Source organism: Haliotis rubra, unplaced genomic scaffold, assembly GCF_003918875.1.
Source record: "Haliotis rubra isolate DU_JTF1 unplaced genomic scaffold, ASM391887v1 Scf1945, whole genome shotgun sequence".
NCBI classification, from domain to species: domain Eukaryota; kingdom Metazoa; phylum Mollusca; class Gastropoda; order Lepetellida; family Haliotidae; genus Haliotis; species Haliotis rubra.
In genome coordinates, this window is record NW_025765942.1 from 16191 (window position 1) to 38496 (window position 22306).

Sequence of the window (22306 nt, forward strand, 5' to 3'; positions counted from 1 at the left end):
ACTACTTTAGATATTTGATAACACTGTCTGAACCATTACTGCATATATTTCAAAGACTATCTGAACCATTACTGTATATATTTGACAAGACTACCTTAACCATTCCTGCATATATTTGATAAACTATCTGAACCATTACTGTATATATTTGATAAGACCATGTGAACCATTACTGCATATATTTGATAAACTATCTGAACCATTACTGCACATATTTGACAAAACTGCCTGAACCATTACTGCACATATTTGACAAAACTGCCTGAACCATTACTGTATATATTTGACAAAATTATCTGAACCATTACTGCATATATTTTATAAACTATCTGAACCATTACTGTATATATTTGATAAGACCATCTGAACCATTATTGCATATATTTGACAAAACTGCCTCAACCATTACTGTACATATTTGATAAGACTATATGAACCATTACTGCATATATTTGATAAGACTATCTGAATCATTAGTGCATATATTTGACAAGACCATCTGAACCATTATAGCATATATTTGATAAGACTTACTGAACGATCACTGCATCTTTTTGATAAGACCATCTAAACCATCATTGTATATATTTGACAAGATTGTGTGAACCATTACTTTAGATATTTGATAACACTGCCTGAACCATGACTGCATATATTTCAAAGACTATCTGAACCATTACTGTATATATTTGACAAGATTATCTTAACCATTCCTGCATATATTTGATAAACTATCTGAACCATTACTGTATATATTTGATAAGACCATCTGAACCATTACTGTATATATTTGATAAGACTATCTGAACCATTACTGCATATATTTGATAAGACTATCTGAATGATTAGTGCATATATTTGACAAGACACTCTGAACCATTACTGTATATATTTGATAAGACTAGCTTAATGATCACTGTATCTATTTGATAAGACCATCTGAACCATCACTGTATATGTTTGACAAGACTGTGAACCACTTCTTTAGATATTTAATAACACTGTCTGAACCATTACTACATATATTTCACAGACTATCTGAACCATTACTGTATATATTTGAAAAGACTATCTGAACCGTTACTGCATATATTTGATAAACTATCTGAACCATTACTGTATATATTTGATAGGACCATCTGAACCATTACTGCATATATTTGATAAACTATCTGAACCATTACTGCACATATTTGACAAAACTGCCTGAACCATTACAATACATATTTGATAAGACTATCTGAACCATTACTGTATATATTTGATAAGACTATCTGAACCATTACTGCATATATTTGATAAGACTATCTGAATGATAAGTGCATATATTTGACAAGACACTCTGAACCATTACTGTATATATTTGATAAGACTAACTTAATGATCACTGTATATATTTGATAAGACCATCTGAACCATCACTGTATATGTTTGACAAGACTGTGTGAACCACTTCTTTAGATATTTAATAACACTGTCTGAACCATTACTACATATATTTCACAGACTATCTGAACCATTACTGTATATATTTGAAAAGACTATCTGAACCGTTACTGCATATATTTGATAAACTATCTGAACCATTACTGTATATATTTGATAAGAGCATTTGAACCATTACTGCATATATGTGATGAACTATCTGAACCATTACTGCATATATTTGACAAAACTGCCTGAACCATTGCTTTATATATTTGATAAGACTATCTGAACCATTACTGTATATATGTGATAAGACTATCTGAACCATTACTGCATATATTTGATAAGAGTATCTGAACCATCCCTTTGTATATTTGATAAACTATCTCAATCATTACTGCATATATTCGATGAGAACATCTGAACCATTACTGTGTATATTTGATAAACTATCTGAACCATTACTGTATATATTTGATATACTATCTGAACCATTACTGTAAATATTTGATAAACTATCTGAACCATTACTGTTTATATTTGATATGAATATCTGAACCATTACTGCACATATTTGATAAACTATCTGAACCATTACTGCATGTATTTGACAAAACTGCCTGAACCATTACTGTATATATTTGATAAAACTGTCTGAGCCGTTACTCTATATATTTGATAAGACCATCTGAACCATCACTTCATATATTTGATGAGACCATCTGAATCATTACTGCATATATTTGATAAAACTGTCTGAGCCATTACTGCATATATTTGATAAACTATCTGAATCATTACTGTATATATTTGATAAAACTGTCTGAGCCATTACTGCATATTTTTGATGAAACCATCTGAACCATTACTGTATATATTTGATTAGATTATCTAAGCCATTACTGTGTGTGTATATATATATAGAAAGTGATGAGAATACCGAGCGTACAGTAGTACATATATAAGAAGAAGTTTCTGAAATAATCAGACTACACGGATCTTCTCCATCAGGTTTCACTTTTATCTTCAGGAGAAGATCCGTGTCGAGTGATTATTTCAGAAACTTCTTCTTATATATATATATATATATATATATATATATACAATATATATAACTGTCTTATCTATTATTGAATGACAGTGTTTGAGAGGAAAGTACGAATGGTAATTGCATATATTTTATGTACCTATTTAGTCCATTATTGTTTACCAGTAATTGAGAGGAAAATAGGTGCCATTACTGAGTATATTTTATGTAACTATCAAACTTCTTCTTGTATACCAGTATTTGAGAGGAAAAGAGGACTCACTACTGTTTATGTTTTATGTAACTATCAAACTTCTAGTTGTATACCAGTATTTGAGAGGAAAATAGGACTCACTACTGTTTATGTTTTATGTAACTATCAAACTTCTAGTCGCCAGTCAACAAGGTTATATAATGTTATCAGATAGCTGGGTGATGGTTGGGGGAAGGACTGACCAATAATGCACAACACGTTTGTCTCTATGATCTCTGATATGTATCTACTCACAGGGACAGAAAATATTGTTTGTCAGCTGAGACAAGAGACACACATAAACATGTGTACATGTTCCCTATCTGAATAAGTGTCTACCACACACACATTAGATCTTTCTTCTAGCTGGTTATTTAGAAAGTTGGCCCCTTTGAGTATAACACCTTCTAGGATCTGAATCCCCAGGTTTATTCTGTGATCATACAGTGTAATGTTTAACTGCTCCTGACAATTTCTTCCACAAATGTTACGAAAAGTTCATTTTTTGTTGTCAGATGGCCAAGTCAGGTAATGATGTTGAGTCTAATGTCTCAAATCCCATATGAGTCAAAATGTTGTAGTTAATACCCAGGATTAAATGACCGCAGGTTTCAGATGCTGATAAATTGGTTTGAAAGTGAAATAAGAACTGCAGCTTGAGCATGTACTAGTGGATATGTGTACTATATAAATATCCTATAATATGATTATTATTACAGTTATTTACAGTTGGTATATATGTACACCTATGACACTTACGATTGTATCTATATTCAGTGTAATGTAAAACTGGCAATATGCTCCCATTTACCCCCATTCCCCTGATGAAGGAGTTAGAATATACTCCGAAACTTGGTGTTCCTCAAATAAAGAAACTGACATCCGTAAATTCTTCTCTTATGTGTATCACTTCTAAATGCTTTTCAGAGAGTGTGTGAGTGAGTTTAGTTTTACGCCGCCCTCAGCAATATTCACATGTAAATAATTGTGTCTGGACCAGACTATCCAGTGATCAACAGCATGAGCATCGATCTGTGCAATAGGGATACAATGACATGTCTCAACCAAGTCAGCGAGTCTGACTACCAGATCGCCTCTTATGACAAGCATGGGTTACTGAAGATCAATTCTAACCCGAATCTACATGGGTATCGTTAGATGTACTTTGTCGCGCCGTTAATGTTACTGTCCGAAATATCCATCTGGTTGGATCAACATCTGTAAATATGGCTAGCTAATACCAAGTGAGAAATTTTTTTGTTTTCAAAAATTGTAAAAATAAAGATAAAACATCGTCCACTGTTTTATCTCCATACTTCCCCGTGTATTTGTGATGAGTTACCATGGTTGTGGGTGTAATCATGCCCCTTAAATCTTTTGTCAGTGATTTGATCTAACACTGGGAAAAAACAATATTTCTGTTATACCACAGAGTGGCAACGTTCTGTCTTACACTGAAACTAGTCAATCTTCACCAGTTATCTACTACTGCAAAGAAGTTAAGGATAACCCAACTATCCTTATCCATATCTCTCATAACCATAGTCAATCTTTCATGCCATGATATATGAACCATAGCAACATGAAAGAATCCTTTCAGTGGTATGTTTTACAAAACAAATAAAAGGTACTGAGAGGTATTTCTGTCCCTAAATCCCCATCAGGCAGTCTTGTCATCCAGAGAATCCCCACAACACAAGACAACAATAAGAGTCCCTAAATCCCCCAAAAGCAGTCTTGTCATTCAGAGAATCCCAACCACACGAAACAACAATAAGAATCCCTAATTCACCCCAAAGCAGTCTGGTCATTCAGAGAATCCCAACCACACAAGATAACAATAAGAATCCCTAAATCCCCCAAAAGCAGTCTGGTCATTCAGAGAATCCCAAAAACACAAGACCACAATAAGAGTCCCTAAATCCCCCAAAGGCAGTCTTGTCATTCAGAGAATCCCAAAAACACAAGACAACAATAAGAGTCCCTAAATCCCACAAAAGCAGTCTTGTCATTCAGAGAATCCCAACCACAAGAAACAACAATAAGAATCCCTAATTCACCCCAAAGCAGTCTGGTCATTCAGAGAATCCCAACCACACAAGACCACTATAAGAATCCCTAATTCACCCCAAAGCAGTCTTGTCATTCAGAGAATCCCAACAACACAAGATAACAATAAGAATCCCTAAATCCCCCTAAAGCAGTCTGGTCATTCAGAGAATCCCAACCACACAAGACCACTATAAGAATCCCTAATTCACCCCAAAGCAGTCTGGTCATTCAGAGAATCCCAACAACACAAGATAACAATAAGAATCCCTAAATCCCCCTAAAGCAGTCTGGTCATTCAGAGAATCCCAACCACACAAGACTACAACAAGTGTTTGCCACGGATATTGCAATGTCCCCTGCCACTATAGAATGGAATATCTATATTTACTACTTTTCATTTTTTTTGTCACATACAAGATGCCTGAAATACCTGGTGTCTGCATAATCACCCAATGTTGGCTGTCGACATAATTGAAAACATTGGGTGCAATGTTTTATGAGATATCGAGTTTAAATAAGTTTGAAAAGTGGTCAAAGTGTCGTAGTGACCTTGAAGATAAGGCCAAGGTCACCCAAATAAACTGGTGTCTGCAAAATCCCCTAATGTAGGCTGTCACCAAATTTGAAGACATTGGGTACAACAGTCCAGAGATGTCTCATTAACAAGACTGACTGACTGAGTATGGTTTTGCGCCGTTTTTAGCAATATTCCAGTAATATCCCGGCGGGGGACACTAGAAATGGGCTTCACAAGTTGTACCCAAGTGGGGAATCGAACCCGGGCCTTCGGCGTGACGAGCGAACGTTTTAACCACTAGGCTACCCCACCGCCCCGCGCATTAACAAGAGCTTGAAAAGTGTTCAAAGTGTCATGGTGACTTTGAAGACAAGGTCAAGGTCACCCAAATCAACTGGTGTCAGCATAATCCCCTAAAGTAGTCTGTCACCAAATTTGAAGACATTGGGTGCAACAGTTCATGAGACATCACGCTAACAAGAGTTTGAAAAGTGGTCAAAGTGTCAGGGTGACCTTGAAAATATGGTCAAGGTCACCCAAATCGACTGCTCTCTGCATAATCCCCCAATGTAGGTGGTCACCAAATTTGAAGACATTAGGTACAACAGTTCATGAGATATCGCATTAACAGAATCGCGACGTACGGACATACGTACGGACGCCGCTGAATACATAGGACAATAAGAATCCCTGAATCCCCACAAAGAAGTCAACAAAATCCCAGCAATACAACACAAGACTACAATAAGAGTTCCTACATCCCCACCGGGCAGTCTTGTCATCCAGAGAATCCCAATAACACAAGACTACAATAAGAGTTCCTGCATCCCCACCGGGCAGTCTTGTCATCCAGAGAATCCCAACAACACAAGAGTACAATAAGAGTTCCTACATCCCCACCAGGCAGTCTTGTCATCCAGAGAATCCCAACAACACAAGACTACAAAAAGAGTTCCTACATCCCCAGCGGGAAGTCTTGTCATCCAGAGAATCCCAATAACACAAGACTACAATAAGAGTTCCTACATCCCCACCGGGCAGTCTTGTCATCCAGAGAATCCCAACAACACAAGAGTACAATAAATCTCTTTACTGTGGCATCATATGACCATGTGACATTTCTACAATAAACAAAAGTAAACTGTTGCAAAATATAAAGTAAACAGCACAGCCTGGTCCATGATTCAAAAACACCAAGCTTACAAGGGAAAAGACATAGCACAATTTATATTCACATTTGTCCAGTTCATGTTGTGTTGACACAAAAATACATACATTGAAGACACGATTTCCGATTTTGGAAAATAATCACACTTCCCATGAGCACTCAAACACACATTCATGCTGACATCCCTCACAGAAATATTGCTACAAGACAAGACAGACACAAATGTATATAGTAGCACTCTGAAATAGAACGAACACATCAGTAGTACCTTGGATGGTTACAAAATTTCATTTTTGTTTCTTTTTCGACCTGAACGATGTATCTTTCCCTTCCTTTAGGTCCATGACATTCCCCTTTGTTCTGTGGACCAGACATGACGATTCCTTTCTGCATATTTTCAGGGTTTCAGACAACCAAGGATTTTCCTTAGTTTGGGAATCGGGGACAAGAGAAAGTCTTTCATTTCTCATTGGTGTGTGTTTCGGCCACTAGGTATCCTTTCAATAAGTTTTGTGTTCCATGTATGAGAAAGGGTTTCCCATGGTGTCTTCTGGACATGAGAAAGCTTTCCGTTACTCTGATGTTAACATAACATTGAGGATTTTCCTCTGGTTTTGCTTCAAAAACAAGAAGAAAGCCTTTCATATAATTTTACATTGTCAACATGAGGAGGCCTTTCCCTTTTCGTAGTATTGTGCTCCTGGCAAGAGAAAGCCTTTCATTTGGCTTCGTGTTCAGAACAAAAGAATGCCGATTCCTTCCCCAAGCATCGTTTTCTGGACAACGGTCCTTGTTTTTTCTGTGCATGTTTGTTTCTTTTGTACAGGTCTTGTACTTTCTCAGTCATATGAACTGTCACCTTGTCGCTTGCTCTGTTTTCGTTTCCGTTTGTGGCGTGTCTGCAGGTAACGTTTCTGATGAGCCAATATAGGGAACAATTCTGTAAAACAAAAAAGGATTTACAAAGATTTACAAGGCTAAGAATCTGCGATCAGTGCAGGCAAGATTCTTTTGAATTTACCACAGGAACCATTTCAATATTTTGCACGTATGTTCAACATATTGCACAATACCATCCAGAATATGGTAACACACAAAATACTGGCTTGGATATGATGAATAAAGTTACAGGGCTTCAGTGTAGATTTATAGACATTATCCACTTACGTATATGTAATAAGTGGTGTCATGAAAAATCTCAACCATCGTTCAATTATATTCAGAGCTGTCTCCAATACTGGCTAATTTCACAATAGGTTCACACACACAGATGATGTGGGATGAACTTGAGGATGCTAAATGGGACTAAGTCTGGCTAGTTCTCAATCTGAGCAAGTTTGATTCCAGTCATTTAAAGCCCACCAAACATACAATGTATATCAATCTAGGAGTGAATGATTACCTTTTCACAAATATCTATATTTCTTGTCTCCAAATTGAGTACCATATCATCCTGGACTGAGAAAACGTGGGACTAGCATCATGAGCAATGACCCACGCTGCCAGACAGGTCACACAACCAGACAGGTCACATTGTCAGACAGGTCACACAACCAGACAGGTCACATTGTCAGACAGGTCACACAACCAGACAGGTCACATTGTCAGACAGGTCACACAACCAGACAGGTTACATTGTCAGACTGGTCACACAACCAGACAGGTCGCATCGTCAGACTGGTCACACAACCAGACAGGTCACATTGTCAAACTGGTCACAGCAACAGACAGGTCACACTGGTCACACAACCAGTCAGGTGACACTGGTCACACAACCAGACTGGTCACAAAGTCAGACGGGTTACAAAGCCAGACAGGTCACATACCGAGTCAGGTCACACACCCAGACATGTCACACAACCAGACAGGTCACATACCAAGTCAGGTCACACACCCAGACATGTCAAACAACCAGACAGGTCACATACCAAGTCAAGTCACACAACCAGACAGGTCACACTGGTCACACAACCAGACTGGTCGCACTGTCAGACTGGTCACAAAACCAGACAGGTCACACAACCAGACAGGTCACAAAACCAGACAGGTCATATACCAAGTCAAGTCACACAACCAGACAGGTCACACTGGTCACACAACCAGACAGGTCACACAACCACACAACCAGACTGGTCACGCTGTCAGACTGGTCACACAACTAGACAGGTCACACAACAAGACAGGTCACACAACCACACAACCAGACTGGTCACGCTGTCAGACTGGTCACACAACTAGACAGGTCACACAACAAGACAGGTCACACAACCACACAACCATACTGGTCACACTGTCAGACTGGTCACTCAACTAGACAGGTCACACAACCAGACAGGTCACACTGGTTGCACAACCAGACAGGTCACACAACCACACAACCAGACTGGTCACAAAACCAGATAGGTCACATACTAAGTCAGGTCACAGACCCAGACATGTCACACAACCAGACAGGTTACATATCAAGTCAGGTCACACTCCCAGATATGTCACACAACCAGACAGGTCACATACCAAGTCGAGTCACACAACCAGACAGGTCACACAACCACACAACCAGACTGGTCACGTTGTCAGACTGGTCACACAACTAGACAGGTCACACAACCAGTCAGGTAACACAGGTCACATACCAAGTCAGGTCACACTCTCAGACTGGTCACACAAGCAGAGGGGTCACATACCAAATCAGGTCACACACCCAGACATGTCACACAACCAGAGAGGTCACACTGTCAGACAGGTCACACTGGTCACGCAACTAGACAGGTCACACAACCAGACAGGTCACACTGGTTGCACAACCAGACAGGTCACACAACCACACAACCAGACTGGTCACACTAAGTCATGTCACAGACCCAGACATGTCACACAACCAGACAGGTCACATATCAAGTCAGGTCACACAACCAGACAGGTCACATACCAAGTCAAGTCACACAACCAGACAGGTCACACTGGTCACACAACCAGACAGGTCACACAACCACACAACCAGGCTGGTGACGCTGTCAGACTGGTCACACAACTAGACAGGTCACACAACCAGACAGGTCACACGGGTTGCACTACCAGACTGGTCACACAACCACACAACCAGACTGGTCACACTGTCAGACTGGTCACAAAACCAGACAGGTCACATACCAAGTCAGGTCACAGACCCAGGCATGTCACACAACCAGACAGGTCAAATACCAAGTCAAGTCACACAACCAGACAGGTCACACTGGTCACACAACCAGACAGGTCACACAACCACACAAACAGACTGGTATCACTGGTCACACAACTAGACAGGTCACACAACCAGACAGGTCACACTGGTTGCACAACCAGACAGGTCACACAACCAGACTGGTCACACTGTCAGACTGGTCATAAAACCAAACAGGTCACATACCAAGTCAGGTCACACACCCAGACATGTCACACAGCCAGACAGGTCACACAACCAGACATGTCACACTGTCAGACAGGTCACAAAACCAAACAGGTCACACTGTCAGACTGGTCAAACAACCAGACAGGTCACACACCCAGTCAGGTCACACTGTGAAACTGGTCGCACAACCAGACAGGTCACACTGTCAGACTGCTCAAACAACCAGACATGTCATACAACCAGACAGGTAACAGAAGTCACATACTATGTCAGGTCACACTGTCAGATTGGTCACACTGTCAAACTGGTCACACAACCAGTCAGGTCGCACAGTCAAACTGGTCACACAACCAGACAGGTAACACAGGTCACATACTAAGTCAGGTCACACTGTCAGATTGGTCACATAACCAGTCAGGTCACACTGTCAGACCGGTCACACAACCAGTCAGGTCACACTGTCAAACTGGTCACACAACCAGTCAGGTCACACTGTCAGGCAGGTCACACTGTCAGGCCATCCTTGGGGGAACACAGGGACGACAGAGAAAATACAGCTTTCATTACCTGCTCTGTTCTGTAAAGCATTAGTGGCAGCCTTCATCTCTGCCCCGCTGTATGCTGTGCCCCATGCCAGTGGCTAGCCGCTCACCCCGGAAGTACACTGCCACCACGCACTGCCTTGTGTTGGTCGGACCACGGGACTCTATGACCCTGTGGAAGAAATGTGATAATCATGATACATGGTCCAATTTAAACCTGATCACTTTCCTGATTCTTGGAGGGGTTGATTATGCACAATACCAAAGATATCAATTGCAAAGAATTCCTCGTCATTCGGGCATACGCACTTAATGAAGAGTTCTCTGGAGCCCGGCCAAAGCTTAGATATCAGGCAACACTTGGCTATTTAAGTATGGCTAGCTCTCTTATTCATTTAACACTGACTGATAGGGTTAGACAACACTTACTTGTAGAGAGGAATGTCTGGCTCTCCACCATCCAGCTCTCTCAGGGTTAGACAACACTTACTTGTACAGAGGAATGTCTGGCTCTCCACCATCCAGTTCTCTCAGGGTTAGACAACACTTACTTGTAGACAGGAATGTCTGGCTCTCCACCATCCACCTCTCTCAGGGTTACTTCTTTGAGTGGCATTTTAGAAGTTGGGAAGTACAATATAGAACAAACTTTATGGATAACAACTTCTTTTTATTCGTGAGTACTCACGAATAAAAAAGTTGTTATCCATAAAATTGTTCATCTCAAGGTCGACAACACTTGCTTGTGGAGCAGAGATGTCCAGCTCTCCACCATCCAGCTCTCTCAGGGTTAGACAACACTTACTTGTGAACAGGAATGTCTGGCTCTCCACCATCCAGCTCTCTCTGGGGTAAGATAACTTGCACGCACTTGTGGACAGGAATGTCTGGCCCCTCCACTATCCAGCTCTCAGGGTTAGACAACCTTGCAGTTTGTAGACAGAATGTCTGGCTCTCCCACCATCCAGCTCTCTCAGGGTTAGACAACACTTACTTGTAGACAGGAATGTCTGGCTCTCCACCATCCAGCTCTCTCAGGGGTTAGACAATACTTACTTGTAGACAGGAATGTCTGGCTCTCCACCATCAGCTCTCTCAGGGTTGGGCAACACTTACTTGTAGACAGGAATGTCTGGCTCTCCACCATCCAGCTCTCTCAGGGTTAGACAACACTTACTTGTAGCCAGGAATGTCTGGCTCTCCACCATCCAGCCTCTCTCAGGGTTAGACAGCACTTACTTGCAGACGAGTCTGTCTCTCCACCATCCAACTCTCTCAGGGTTAGACAACACTTACTTGTAGACAGGAATGTTTGTCTCTCCACCATCCAGCTCTCAGGGTTAGACAACACTTACTTGTAGACAGGAATGTCCGTCTCTCCACCATCCAGCTCTCTCAGGGTAAGATAACACTAATTGCCCTCACTTGTAGGCAGGAATGTCTGGCTCTCCACCATCCAGCTCTCTCAGGGTTGAACAACTTGCACTTACTTGTAGACAGGAATGTCCGGCTCTCCACCATCCAGCTCTCTCAGGGTTGACACCCAGCACTTACTTGGAACAGGAATGTCTGGCACTGCCACCATCCAGCTCTCTCAGGGTTAGACAACACTTACTTATAGACAGGAATGTCTGGCCCTCACCATCCAGCTCTCAGGGTTAGACAACACTTACTAGTAGACAGGAATGTCTGGCACTCCAGTTGTCAGCCAGCTCTCAGGGTTGGACAACTTGCTTACTTGTAGACAGAATGTCTGGCTCTCCACCATCCAGCTCTCTGGGGACAGACAGCACTTACTTGTGAACAGGAATGTCTGGCTCTGTCACCATCCAGCTCTCTCAGGGTTAGACAACACTTACTAGTAGACAGGAATGTCTGGCACTCCCACCATCCAAGCTCTCTCTCAGAGGTTGGAACAACACTTGCTTGTAGACAGGAATGTCACAATACTCCACCATCCCAGCTCTCTCAGAGTTTAGACAACTTACTTGCAGGCAGAATGTCAGGCTCTCCACCATCCAGCTCTCAGGTTAGACAACACTGCTTATGAGACAGGAATGTCTGGCTCTCCACCATCCAGCTCTCTCAGGGTTAGACAACACTTACTTGTAGACAGGAATCCATCTGGCTCTCCACCATCCAGCTCTCAGGGTTAGACAACCTTACTTGTAGACAGGAATGTCTGGCTCTCCACCATCCAGCTCTCTCAGGGTTAGACAGCACTTACTTGTGGACAGAATGTCACAGGCTCTCCACCATCCAGCTCTCTCAGGGGTTTAAGAACAACACTTGCTTAGTAGACAGGAATGTCTGGCTCTCCACCATCCAGCTCTCTCAGGGTTAGACAAGACTGTTGTAACTGAGACTTGGGGTCATTCCAGTCCTGATTCATGATGAACATCTGGAAGAGACATTTGTGTTGGTTGACATCATATCTAATTTACAACCTCTGGATGAGACAAATCTCACTTACAACCTCTGGATGAGATATGTCTAACTAACAACCTCTGGATGAGATATATCTCACTTACAACCCCTGGATGAGATATATAGAGAATACTACACTCGGTCTCATTACATACCAATTATACGAAACGAGTGTCCTTCTATGGTGTCTGATACGGCGAAGCGAGAGTCGAATATCTAGATGAAAGGTCTGGGATTTCGTGTTTGGATGTAATGAGACCGAGATTTGATATTATTTATTACCCACGTCTTACATGCATTTAGAATTGACAAAATAGCGTACTTGCGTTATGTTTTGGTTTCAAACCGAAACCGGTTTCAATAAAAGAGGTTGCGGAAGAGTTTTTGTACTGTAGTACAACATTTGCATGACGTCACACTGTAATGGCGTCCCTGCCATGGTAACCGACGTCACGATGCATGTCAGTTGTCATCGCCTCGTGCAGCCTCCTACAGTGGCTACCCGTAGCACCTCGTTTATTGGTTTCCAGTTGCTTCATTTTGGCTAACATCACTGGTGGAAACATTGCGTTTATGTTTTCGACGGATATAATGTCTCCAGTTCGGCTCACAATTAACAGCGTTGTAAAGCAAAGTTCCGCGATGTTTACATTCTCACAATGCATTTAAGTTGTAGAATGAATGAATTCACGTGTTTGATAGCTACGTCAGAATGTGACCTAATTGCGAGGTCATGGGTTATCCAATCAAATAGTTAGAATTTCAGGTCAAGTCATTACGACACAGGTCAACGGGATACGACAATCGCGTGACGTACGAGATTAGTATGCAACTTCCCATACGTTGACCACGTGGGTAATAAATCTCACTTACACCCTCTGGATGAGACATAGTTCACCAACAACTGGTTGAGACATATCTCACCTACAACCTCTGGATGAGACATATCTAACTTACATGAATATATTTCCTGATAAATACTAAGACTACTGCCAGATGCACCTTATCTTCATGTTTGTATAACCGTTGTGAAGAGACTGATCCGTGCAAGGTAACGCAGTTAAAGACAGTGAGTAAGTGCGGGTTGACGCCCTGTCTGATAGCATGGCTGTGTTGACTGTAGACTGGCCTCATGTATACAGGTATATCAGATACACAGGGCTACTGAGAATCTGGATACCTAGAACATAACATAGTGCTGACTGTTGACACAGACACGCCCATAATGTGTGCATCAGAGACGATATTTAGTGTACTAGTGCGTGGTGTAAGTGCATCCCATGCCTTGTGTTTAGGGGTGTTGATAAACAGAAATGGTAGTGCGTTCATACGATGTCTGTCTTTGAAACGTTTGTTAACTCTTATACTTCCTATCCAAAGCGAAAGTTCAGGTTCCCGTGTATATTTAACAGTATATTACACTACCTCAAAACTGAACTGTTACCAAATGCAGTTTAGCGAACTTAACGCAGCATTTCCGAGTGTAATATAAGGGAGATAAGACTAGGTGGAGGTATATTAATTTTATTAATGTCTGTCTTATACCGAGAACAATTAGACATATGTCGGAGTGCCGTGCTAGAGGTACTCTTGTTGTACCAGAGTGCCGTGCTAGAGGTACTCTTGTTGTACCAGAGTGGTATTCTTCCTGTTTTTGGCCTCTGTTAGCAGTAGGGAATGCCTATATCACACAAGTGAAGTGGTGGGTATATCTCCCCAGAGCTAAGGAATGCTATGTAGCTTCCAGATTGAGGGGTGGATTGTTTGGAGGGAAAGATCTGCATTTCAATATGTTAGCTTTGCGTGTTGATTTCAGTGCATGCTAATTGTTTCATTCTGTTCACAGATGATGCCGGAGGGTGTTCGTAAGCTAGCGGCTGGTTTGCCGGAGTTGTTGTCCCATTGTAGAGCCGACTCTACTACCAGGAAGTACCGGTATGGGTTTGAGGCATGGGAAAGGTGGGCAGATTCATTTTCTATGAACAATAAGTTACCGATATCACCTTTGCATTGTTCTTTGTATCTACTGTCAGTAATTCAGCAAAGTGAATCTTATGCTGCGGTGCAAGCAGCATTTTATAGTATCAGGCATGCACATGTCAGTGTAGGCATTGAAAACCCAACAGATAGTTCTCTGGTTAGAAATGTATTGGAAGCTGCTAAACGGAAGCTAGCAAAGTCAGTTTCAAAAAGAACCGGTTACTATTGAGTTACTGGAGAAAGTGTATGATACTAACATGTGCCAACCTTCTTTGGCTGATTTGAGAATTGTTACGATGTGTTTGCTAGCATATGCGGGTTTGAGGTCAAGCAGAACTCTTAAATATTTCCAGATGTGATGTTGTTTTTATGATACTCATATGATGCTCTTTATGGGAACAGTCTAAGACCGATATTGTATAGAGACGGTTCTTGGCTGGTCATAAGCAGGAACAAACTCAAATTGTGTGTCCAAGTATCTTGTTTACTGAAATATCTGGACTATGCTAACATTCAACCAGAGTCAGATATGAGTTTGTGTTAAGAAATTTATCAAGACCAAATCCGGCTACTCGTTAAGAAAAAGGCAATACTCAATGTCATTACACAAGGTTACGAGAACTATTTCTAGAGACATTCAAGCCGTTTGTCAAGGACATTAAAATGTACGGTTTGCACAGTCTCCGTAGTGGGGAGCGTCTGCTGCAGCAAATAACGGTGTTCCCGGACGGTGTTCAAACGACATGGAAGGTGGAAAAGTGAGAACGCAAAAGATGGATACGTTGAGGATAGTTTGAATAATCGTCTACAAGTGTCATTGTCACTAGGGCTCTGAACACCGACTCTTTGAACCTCTTGCTATGTTATACAAATACAGCCAGTCCAAGTATTTATGATGTTGTGTTGTCTGTATACTTTGTGGAAGAGTGTAGGAGGAGAAATATAGTTTTCCTCGTTTGAAGAATGAATCAAAGGAAACTGATTTCTCCTAAGGGAGTAAGAGGTATCAAAGGCATGTAATCTAGGGGCGCTTAGTGGTCCTAGAGGGGGTATATAAGGCTGAGGTATTCAATGATTTGACTCCTCTCGGCTGTCGTACAGTACCATACAGGTGTCTTTTTTGTTAAATCATTAATGTATTTAGTATTATCTATATGAAGCTTTGTTTTGTGTTTCGGGTGATTTTTCTGCAATGAATGTTGTGTTGCCAGCACAGTTACGATTGCATTCAGAGTGATAACACCGCATATGGGGAGCTGTCCGTTTGCGGAAGAGTTTTAGTCGTTATGGCTGGTGCCGTATATGGCGATGTGAATTTATGCCGTTTATGGTCTGTGTGATGCGTATGTGCTGATGTTGTATATGGAACGAGCCGTCTTGGCTAGTGCCGTTTATGGCGGTTTATGTTGATATCGTTCACGGAATGTGTCACAGCTGTGTTTGAGTGAATTGTTCAATTCTCGTGCCGCATATGGCTTCATTGGGTATTGGTAGATATATTATGACATTGGTCTGTTGTATATGTATGAAACTGCTTATGGATCTGTCATAGTTAGATTATGTGTTAATGTACATATGTATTCTAGTAATCCAGTTTTTCACTGATGACTGTAAACTCCCCAGTTAGGAGCTGTTGCATGCGTAGGGAGAACACGTTTCCAGAGTTTTTCTCATAACAGAGTTGTTATCTCTGGTTTTGCGTGTAGGGCACAGTTCTAATGTGTAATTGTGGCTTGTTGTCGGAATGTTATGTATGGTACTGCTATGTTATACAAATACAGCCAGTCCAAGTATTTATGATGTTGTGTTGTCTGTATACTTGTGGAAGGGGTGTAGGAGCAGACTGGTTTGTTTGTCGTAGAGCGCATGCACCTTACCGCTGCTGGGACTTTAGGTCACACAACACCAAATGTTTTCCCATAGACTTCTATAGTAAAGTTATATACTTTTTAAAAAATCATCCAGGCTGTCAACAGCCATTCCATGTACATATGTGTTCAGTCTGAACTTTAAACTACAGACAAACCCCACAAATCCCGGCTTACTTGACGTGCTAATTTTCCCAGCACAGGAAGCTGAAACACATCAACCCCAATTCTGCACCAAATGTCGCCTACATGAAAATATCTATACACACAATAAGCATAAATCGTGGTGATAAAAATGACAGCACTAAATACTTAATATTATTATAGGTTTCTGTTGCTGGATGTAAGTGCTTTTAAAAACCATAAAAATCTTACACTATTTCTTAATTCCACAGCTCTCACATGTTTCTATCTCTTCAGATGTTTACATACGGTACTCGCTCAGGGCGCATGTCCTTCTCATTTAGTGTAGTGGAACCTGTAAGGACAGGGTACAGGTCTAGCTATGTCGTCTGCTGTCAACATATCCGTGAAGTCTGTTGTGACTATATCCGTGAAACTGTTAGGGAACGATACTGAAAACAACATTATTTTCACGGATCACCCTGTATATATGTGACCGTGACCGCATGTCTGTTTGCACGGGTTAAACCTGAACTTCAGTCACTGTCTTCCACAGTACGTATACGTTACACACACATGCTCAATTCATTCTTAAAGAGAGACACTAAACTCAAGATGAAGAAAACATTGTAAGTCTTTAATGCTTCATTAGGCTAACACCTTCATAGTATATCTCATGTTTACACCTTGTCAAATGATGATCCGTGAAGCATGAGGCCATGTTTACAATTTACGGAACTGAAAGTCTCTGAATGGCTTTGACATTACGTCACATTACATGATAACATACCTGTGACAGATACAAAAGTAGTCCCCTTTGTAGTTTTGAGTGTCTCTAAGAGTGGTTGGGGATGTTCAATACATTCAACTACAGCTTTAAGACAAAGTCTCTGCAACCCCAGAATCCGGAAAGTGTATCAATATTTTGAACAAGGTCCACGGATCAGTTCACGGATCAGTTATAAATAGCATTACAATGTTAACGTGTTTCTTGTTTCGTATGCATGTCATTATAACAATAGATCCGCCGATTCAAACAATCCGTTCTACCCTACATAACGTAGAGATATATCAGAGTTTGCCAGTGCATCTATCGTTGTGGGAGAGAGCGCACTTCGAGGCGCTGTGCTCATGGCAGGTCGAAGATGGAACAAGTTGGCAACCTTCAGAGGAATATGTCACAGCATGAAGAAGAAGCTGTGCTGCTGTGGTTGGCCAGGATATCAGGTAGGTGGCTCCAACTGCCCTTCAGATATACTTAATCTACCATGGTCCTACTTGCTTCCTCCCTTCCTTTCACCCTACCCTCCTTTCTCCTTAAGTCCTCTATCACATTAGCATCCTCAAATTGAGTTGACACATTCATAATATTCATAGTAAAGAGTTGACCTATGATGGCATGTGAAGTTACCAATCAAATTCCATTCACACTTGGAATTCACATTCTCAGGGGAAAGAAATCTATGTTATTGATGACTTCATAATTTTAAGACTCACGCATACTATCACAGTGCGGGCGGTGGGGTAGCCTAGAATAAATTTCTCATAGAAGGTGAACGTTAGAATATATTCCGCATAGTAGATGAATAAGAATATGATATATTTGGCGTAAATTACACAATTCTTTGTACTCGTCGTGTCATATGTTGAATTTGCTGTTTTCCCCTGTCCTCAGTTGGTGCCACCAGACGAGGACTGGAAGGACGAGGACCGCCTGACAGAAGATGAAAGAAGGTCGTGTGTGTCAGAGAGGACCCTGTTCCTGGTGTCTCAACACGTGGGCGGGGGTTTCCAGATGCTGGGTCTGAGACTGGGGCTTCCCTACGTTAGTGTGGAGAGGTTCACGCTGTCACAGTCATCGCCTCAGATGCAGATATTCGCCATGCTGAACACGTGGAGACAGCGGAAGGGAAGACGGGCAACTGTTGAAGTCCTGGTTCAAGCCCTATCTGACAGCATGTCGGTCTGCACGGTGGACATGCCTCATGTCTACAGGGTGATCCGTGAAATGTAACAATGTGTGTCACCATATACATCCACGTACAGCAAGCAGCTCTCTGGGACTTATGACATACTTAAATATATTTCAAGTTCACTGCAGTTTTGCGAGATGTTGTTGAGAAGTATCAGTAATCTGCCACTATTTTCATTGTAATATTTCAGTAATGTCGATGCGTCCCTCCCATGATGTCTTGGACTCCGTGTAAACGTGGGATATTTTATGAAGGTGTTGACCTAATAAAGTCTTACAATGTTCTGTTTTGTGTCTATTCTTTAAGTGAGTGAATGAGTGAGTGAGTGTGTATGCTTTTAGGTCGCATTTAGCAATATTTGAGCAATATCACGGTGGAGGACACCAGAAACAGGCTTCACATATTGTACCCATGTAGGGAATCGAACCCGGGTCTTTGGCATGACGAGCCAACACTTTAACCACGAGGCTACCCCATCGCCCTTTCTCTTTAAGAATGAATAAAGCATGTGGGTGTAACGTACTGTTTAAGACAGTGAATAAAGTTTAGGTTTAACCCGTACAAGCAGATATGCAGTCACATGCCGCATGTACACTGGTTGGTCCGTGAAATGTAACATTACTAGAGACAGACACTACGACATATGACTCCCTGAATATATAATTACATGTATGAACGACAAGTTTCCTTAATGTTGATCGCATTTGTATGTTACTTTGGTGAGAAAGATTACCCAAATCATTACTTTCTTCGATTGTAAACAGTCTTTATCTATCCCTGCTATGATTCAAAACCTTTACACTTTGATTTTTTTATGTATCCACTGGATGTTTGTGAATATATTTCCTAATAAAAACTTAAGACTACTGCCAGATGCACGTCTTAACTTCATTTTGTATAACCGTTGTGGAGAATGATCCGTGCAAGGTAACGCAGTTAAAGACAGTGAATAAGTGCGGGTTCACGCCCTGTCTGATAGCATGGCTGTGTTCACTGTAGACTGGCCTCGTAATACATACAGGTATATCAGATACACAGGGCTACTGAGAATCTGGATACCTAGAACATGATGATGTAGTGAATATGTCGCGTCATACTTCACAAGCCCGTTATAATTACTCCATTGTTGTCATTTAACTGTTACAAAGGAGCTTACTGTTTTTTAATTTGTTCTAGTTAAGTAAGAGTCAACATTTTTCTTGTTATACATATCTTTTAGTCACTCTACTTTGAAATCTCGAAATTCGGATAACAACTCTGTTATGAATGTTTCATTTTGAAGCAGCAGTCAGTGGAGCTTTGGCAGTCATTACAGACACTTTGGTTGTGGACAGATGTACACGCATAGATTTCTGCTCCCCTCCTCCCTTTCCCTTCTTCCAACACACACGCCCGAATATAGAAAGTGCACGTACACACACACACACACACGCACGTACACACACACGCGCGCGCACGTCCGCACACGCACAACGCAGAGACTGGGACGCCATGTTATATGTCCCATTTTACGTATCATGAACACTGTGCATTGCTATTTGGCGGAATGGGAAGGTATCCGTGAAATGTAACACTCGTAATCAGATTGCTGTTTCTAAATGGTAAGCGCCAGTTGACATTGTGACTGTATTTAAAACTGTTCGTCATGGTGACCATAATGACACACACTTGTCTATAAAGCTATCTGCCCGTGAAGATCCGGATTATAATTGATCTTCATTAACACATGCTCGTCCTAAAAGGCGACTAACGGGATCGGGTGGTGAGGCTCGCTGACTGGGTTGACCCATGCCATCGGTTCCCAACTTCGTAGATCGATGCTCATGCTGCTGATCACTGGATTGTCTGGTACTGACTGAATTATGGCTGGAATATTGCAATATTGCTGAGTGCGGCGTAAAACTTAACTCACTCTCTGTGTGAACCTGCTGAAGCTCGATAAGGGAGCGAAGCCAAACCTCCGTTAAAGCGCAGCATTGTAATAAGCTTTAGATAGTCGCCGTTCCACTCGTGTGTTCTTTTGTTTGCAAATAATAATTATGCTGTCGACACAGACGATTGCTCAGTACACTGCTTGTCTAGTTTAAAATGTATCGAAAATACGTTTTCAGTGTTAGGTGCGTTTATACAATATTTATAAGAAATAAATTAAACTAAAACAGAGAACTGACTTGTGGACATATTAATGGCGGTGACAGATTGAGCATAGCGTGAGATACTTTAGTTGAAGAAAGACAAGTTGTTTGAATTACATTCTTTACAGTTTAAACCTACTATACAAATGTTGGCATAACATAGTGCTTACTGTTGACACAGACACGTCCATAATGTGTGCATCAGAGACCATATTTATGGTGCTAGTGCATTATGTAAGTGCATCCCATGCATTGTGTTTAGGGGTGGTGATAAACAGAAATGGTGGTGCGTTCATACGATGTCTGTCTTTGAAACGTTTGTTAACGCTTATACTTCCTATCCAAAGTGAAAGTTCAGGTTCCCGTGTATATTTAACAGTATATTACACTACCTCAAAAGCGGAACTGTTAACAAATGTAGTTTAGCGAACTTAACCGAGCATTTCCGATTGTAATACAAGGGAGATAACACTAGGTGGAGGTATATCATTAGACTGGTTTGCCTGTCGTAGAGCACGTGCACCTTACCGCTGCTGGGACTTTGGGTCACACAACACCAAATGTTTTCCCATAGACTTCTATAGTAAAGTTGTATATTTCTTTAAATCATCCAGGCTGTCAACAGCCATTCCATGTACATATGTGTACAGTCTGGACTTTAAACTACAGTACAAAAGCCACAAATCCCGGCTAAGTTATCGTGCTAATTTTCCCAGCACAGGAAGCTGAACACATCAACCCCATTTCTCCACCAAATATCGCCTGCATGAAATGTCTGTACACTGAAATAAGCATAAGTCGTGGTGATAAAATGACAGCACTAAATACTTAATATTATTATAGGTTTTAATTGCTGGATGGATGTGCTTTTCAAAAACCATAAAATCTTACACTATTTCATCCAACCACAGCTCTCACATGTCTCTATCTCTTCAAATGTTTACATACGGTACTCGCTCAGGCGCATGTCCTTCCTTCATTTAGTTAATAGTGGAACCTTTAGGACAGGGTGCAGGTCTAGCTATGTCGTCTGCTGTCAACATATCCGTGAAGTCTGTTCGTGACTATATCCATTGAAACTGTTAGGGGAACGATACTGAAAACAACATTATTTTCACGGATCACCCTGTATACATGTGACCGTTACCGCATGTCTGTTTGCACGGGTTAAACCTGAACTTCAGTCACTGTCTTCCACAGTACGTGTACGTTACACACATGCTTCATTCATTCTTAAAGAGAGACACTAAACTCAAGATGAAGAAAACATTGTAAGTCTTTAAAGCTTCATTAGGCTAACCCCTTCATAGTATATCTCATGTTTACACCTTGTCAAATGATGATCCGTGAAGCATGAGGCCATGTTTACAATTTACGGAACTGAAAGTCTCTGAATGGCTTTGACATTACTTTACATTACATGAT

The 22306-nt window shown here is 41.2% G+C and overlaps 1 protein-coding gene and 1 long non-coding RNA gene across 3 annotated transcripts; one reads left to right on the top strand and one right to left on the bottom strand.

The window, feature by feature from the left end:
• Nucleotides 1-6352: 6352 nt before the first annotated feature.
• LOC124274804 lies at nucleotides 6353-12574 on the bottom strand. Of its 2 annotated transcripts, none has more exons than XR_006898035.1 (3): nucleotides 12542-12574; nucleotides 10401-10547; nucleotides 6353-7385 (listed from the first exon to the last, which is right to left on the bottom strand). It is a non-coding gene; the product is annotated as an uncharacterized LOC124274804 (long non-coding RNA). The 2 variants fall into 2 exon arrangements; XR_006898034.1 differs by lacking the exon at nucleotides 12542-12574 and adding an exon at nucleotides 10927-10961.
• A 5252-nt stretch (nucleotides 12575-17826) lies between these two features.
• LOC124274805 lies at nucleotides 17827-18981 on the top strand. The gene is made up of 2 exons (XM_046710180.1): nucleotides 17827-18000; nucleotides 18449-18981. The coding sequence occupies exons 1-2, from the start codon at nucleotides 17905-17907 to the stop codon at nucleotides 18785-18787; spliced, it is 435 nt and encodes a 144-aa protein (XP_046566136.1). The 5' UTR covers nucleotides 17827-17904; the 3' UTR covers nucleotides 18788-18981.
• The last annotated feature ends 3325 nt before the right edge of the window (nucleotides 18982-22306 follow it).